The sequence below is a fragment of the Littorina saxatilis genome, linkage group LG10 (assembly GCF_037325665.1).
Source record: "Littorina saxatilis isolate snail1 linkage group LG10, US_GU_Lsax_2.0, whole genome shotgun sequence".
In the NCBI taxonomy this organism is placed as follows: Eukaryota; Metazoa; Mollusca; class Gastropoda; order Littorinimorpha; family Littorinidae; genus Littorina; species Littorina saxatilis.
In genome coordinates, this window is record NC_090254.1 from 16,597,161 (window position 1) to 16,600,950 (window position 3,790).

Below are 3,790 nucleotides of genomic sequence, written 5' to 3' on the forward strand. Positions count from 1 at the left end.
GTATGTAGGGCCTAGGTATCTAAGCGGAAGGATGCTCTTCGGGGTTGGACAAAGTGCATGAGAAAGGTATGGGGGGGGGGGGGGGGCTCCCAAATGAGACAGGGGTACAGGGGCTGAGCAGGTTGGGGGGTCTGCGGGGGCTGGGGGGGGCTTTCTTCTAGATGCTGCATTTGAAGGGGGTATTTTGGGTGTCTCCAGGTGAGGGGAAGGTTCGGGGGCTGGGGGGGGGGGGGGCTTTCTTCTAGATGCTGCATTTGAAGGGGGTATTTTGGGTGTCTCCAGGTGAGGGGAAGGTTCGGGGCTGGGGGGGGGGGGGGCTTTCTTCTAGATGCTGCATTTGAAGGGGGTATTTTGGGTGTCTCCAGGTGAGGGGAAGGTTCGGGGGCGGGGGGTGGGGGATTTTCTTCCGAACCCAGGAACCATCCGTCCCTCCTCAGATCTACCCCGATTTGATTCTAAGCAAACTACTGGGCTGATCTGATGTAAAACATAATATGTGACCCTCCACCACGAAATGAGTCGCATGTCACCCCGCGCGGTTCTGCGCTAGGCTTAATATAAGTCCGGGGAGTGTCTGGTAACAGTGTGAGGGTCACCTTAGTCACAGGTTTATAACTCAAACTCAAGTTTACGCTCTTTTCTAAAACGGTTTTCACCACTGGATAGAGCATAAAAGACTCGTTAGGAAATGTACAAATATGAAAATCATGCAAAGGTGACATGCAACTCATTCCGTGGTGGAGGGTCACATATCGCCTACACTGAAGGTCTGTATCTTTAATTGGTTGCTCCGAACAGGTGCCATGATGTGATGCCAGCCAGGGTAAGCTATTTGTTAGAAGTGGCAGGCTGTCGGAGTGTAAAGCAGTTGGCAAACTGCGGAGGAGAAAAACTGCTGAGTTGTACTCAAATTGAATCTTCCCGCTTATGGGCTGTACTGGTTACCATTTCCTGGAGAAAAATGTAATTCTTTTTTGTGACGTTTTGTGGTCTCTAAAACTCGGGTCAGTTATCATAACACACGCATTTATTAAAAACAAAAAACTCTGTCCAAAATAAATAAATACATAAATACATAAAAATAAAAAAAATAATAAAACAAACAAAGATAACCAAAATACAGGAATACAGGTTCATCAGAAGCAGTTTGTGTTTCAGATACTAATGCTGTACCGGGAAATATTTTTCGCAACATGCTTGCACCTGGCTATGGCTGAATACTGCGTTGACAGATCAAAGGAAACTGTACACCGCGAATAATAAACCCTGGCGTTGAGTAGCCTACAACCTTTTACAACATCACTACAGTCATCGTCTCATTGCAATGCTACACCGCAAATAAAAAGTTCAAAGGGAGCAACAACAGATGCTGCGCCAACTAACTCCAATCGGATGGTGGAGGGAATTGCGTAGAGGGTATGGGAAAGGGGGGGTGTGTTAGTTGCGGGGGGGGGGGGGGGGGGGGAGGGGGGTTGGGGTTGGGGTCGAGTCGCTCTTTAACCTATTTATAACTGTACCTACGTGGATGTGTTTATAGATCTATATATATCTGCTGTTGTAGACTGCTGCAACTCAACGGAAACGAGCAAGTCACACACACACACTCACACACACGCTCACTCACTCACACTCACAGTTGTACTGCACACACACACACACACACACATAGACTCAGCTTAGAACTCTGTCTTGGAGTAGATGTTATTGTAACGGCTGCAAGGTGGCTGTGGCGTGAAGCTTTCGTCCCCAAACACCTGATGGAGTGAAGGGATTTACCTGTGAGCTGCGGGGAAGATTGAGTGAAAGAGAAAGTTGAAAGCTGTTCTCGGTGGTGTTTGTGTTGTGTTTTACTGATTTGTGTGCTGAGGATGTCTGTGAAGGATGGATCGTCCGATATCAGTATTCACAGGAGTGCTGCGAAAAAACATTTGATCAGATACAGGTGAGAGGGATTTTGCTTGCTTGTTTGTTTTGTTGCTCTTTGTTTCATTGTTTGTTTGTTTGTTTGTTTTTGTGCTCTCTGTTTGTTTGCTTGTTTGTTTGTTTGCTTGTTTGTTTGTTTGTTTGTTTTTGTGCTCTCTGCTTGTTTGTTTGTTTGTTTGTTTGTTTTTGTGCTCTCTGTTTGTTTGCTTGTTTGTTTGTTTGCTTGTTTATTTGTTTGTTTCAAAAAGCAAGAATGGTAGATAATTGGAACGTTTCTTATTGACAAAGCAACACGTCACATTTATTTATAGAATGTTGGCAGTCTATCTGGTTTTGGATGTTTGTTTGTTTGTGTGTTCAGTGTTTGTTTGTGTGTTCAGTGTTTGTGTGTTCAGTGTTTGTTTGTGTGTTCAGTGTTTGTTTGTGTGTTCAGTGTTTGTGTGTTCAGTGTTTGTTTGTGTGTTCAGTGTTTGTTTTTAAGGGTGTACCTTTTTTCGTGTGCACCTGTCAGGTTAAGAATCATACAAACGCGCCTCTTAATGCATGGGCGTTCAGGGCCGGACTTTGCGTCAAAAACAACTCAGGTTTTGATGAGTTACAGCAAGTTTGTCTTTTGTTTTGTTTTTGGTTTTGGTTTACAGTAAAGCATTGTATTATTCCTGCTTTTGAAACTAGAAAGATACAAATGGGAAATTCAGCGCAATCGCTTAGTTTTAGACGTCGAAGAAAAGGGGGGTTGGTGGTTGGTGTTATATTTCTCCAGAACCCAGAAGTGTACACTACATTGGGGTGTGCACGTTAAAGATTCCACGATTGACAAAAGGGTCTTTCCTGGCAAAATTGTATAGGCATAGATAAAAAATGTCCACCAAAATACCCGTGTGACTTGGAATAATAGGCCGTGAAAAGTAGGATATGCGCCGAAATGGCTGCGATCTGCTGGTCGATGTGAATGCGTGATGTATTGTGTAAAAAATTCCATCTCACACGGCATAAATAGATCCCTGCGCCTTGCGTCCGAGTCTGGAGATACGCGCGCGATATAAGACTTCATATAAGAAGGCCATTCGAGATCGAGTTAGCATCGATCTTAGTGTCTGCTCTGTCGGCGGATGAAAGGTGCAACAGCTTGCAGCAAACTTGTGATGAAATGACAAACTATGGCCTAAAATGAAATAAGTGCAGGTAGATGCGATTGGGTTTGCTATATACCCTTTTCGGAAGTCAGCACTATATCCCACGTGTTCCTCAGTGTTTGTGTTTCCTGTTCTCATTTCTCATGGGCGGGGATATAGCTCAGCGCTGGATTTGTATTCAGTTGGCCGCTGTCAGCGTGAGTTCGATCCCAGGTTCGGCGGAAATTTATTTCACAGAGTCAACTTTGTGTGCAGACTCTCTTCGGTGTCCGAACCTTCCCCCCGTGTACACTACATTGGGTGTGCACGTTAAAGATCCCACGATTGACAAAAGGGTCTTTCCTGGCAAAATTGCTTAGGCACAGTTAATAATTATCTACCTATACCCGTGTGACTTGGAATAATAGCCCGTGAAAGGTAAATATGCGCCGAAATGGCTGCAATCTACTGGCCGTATAAAATTTCATCTCACACGGCATCACTGCAGAGCGCCTAGAACTGTACCCACGGAATATGCGCGATATAAGACTCATTGATTGATTGATTGATTTCTTGCGTCTCACTGAGTCTGTTGATGTACGTGTCCCTCTTGTTCTCTGTCTGCCTGTCCGTCTACGTTTCCTTGTCTGTCTACATGTCTGTCTGTCTGTCTTACTGTCTGCCTGTTTGTCTGTCTGTCTGTCTGTCTGTATGTCCCTTTGTCTCTCTCTCTCTCCCTCTCTCTCTCTCTG

At 44.9% G+C, this 3,790-nt stretch overlaps 1 protein-coding gene across 2 annotated transcripts in view; it reads left to right on the forward strand.

Annotated features, from left to right (window-relative positions):
* The first annotated feature begins 1,591 nt into the window (after nucleotides 1-1,591).
* The window catches only part of LOC138978277 (voltage-gated potassium channel subunit beta-2-like), a 179,920-nt gene continuing 177,721 nt past the window's right edge, over nucleotides 1,592-3,790 (forward strand). The window contains exon 1 of one of the 2 annotated variants that reach the window (XR_011459634.1): nucleotides 1,592-1,942. Coding sequence is in view for 1 of the 2 variants with exons in the window: in XM_070350948.1 (XP_070207049.1) it covers nucleotides 1,869-1,942 (74 nt within the window). In the remaining variant the exon portion in view is untranslated. The remainder of the gene's footprint in view (nucleotides 1,943-3,790) is intronic. The other variant, XM_070350948.1, reaches the window with a different exon arrangement.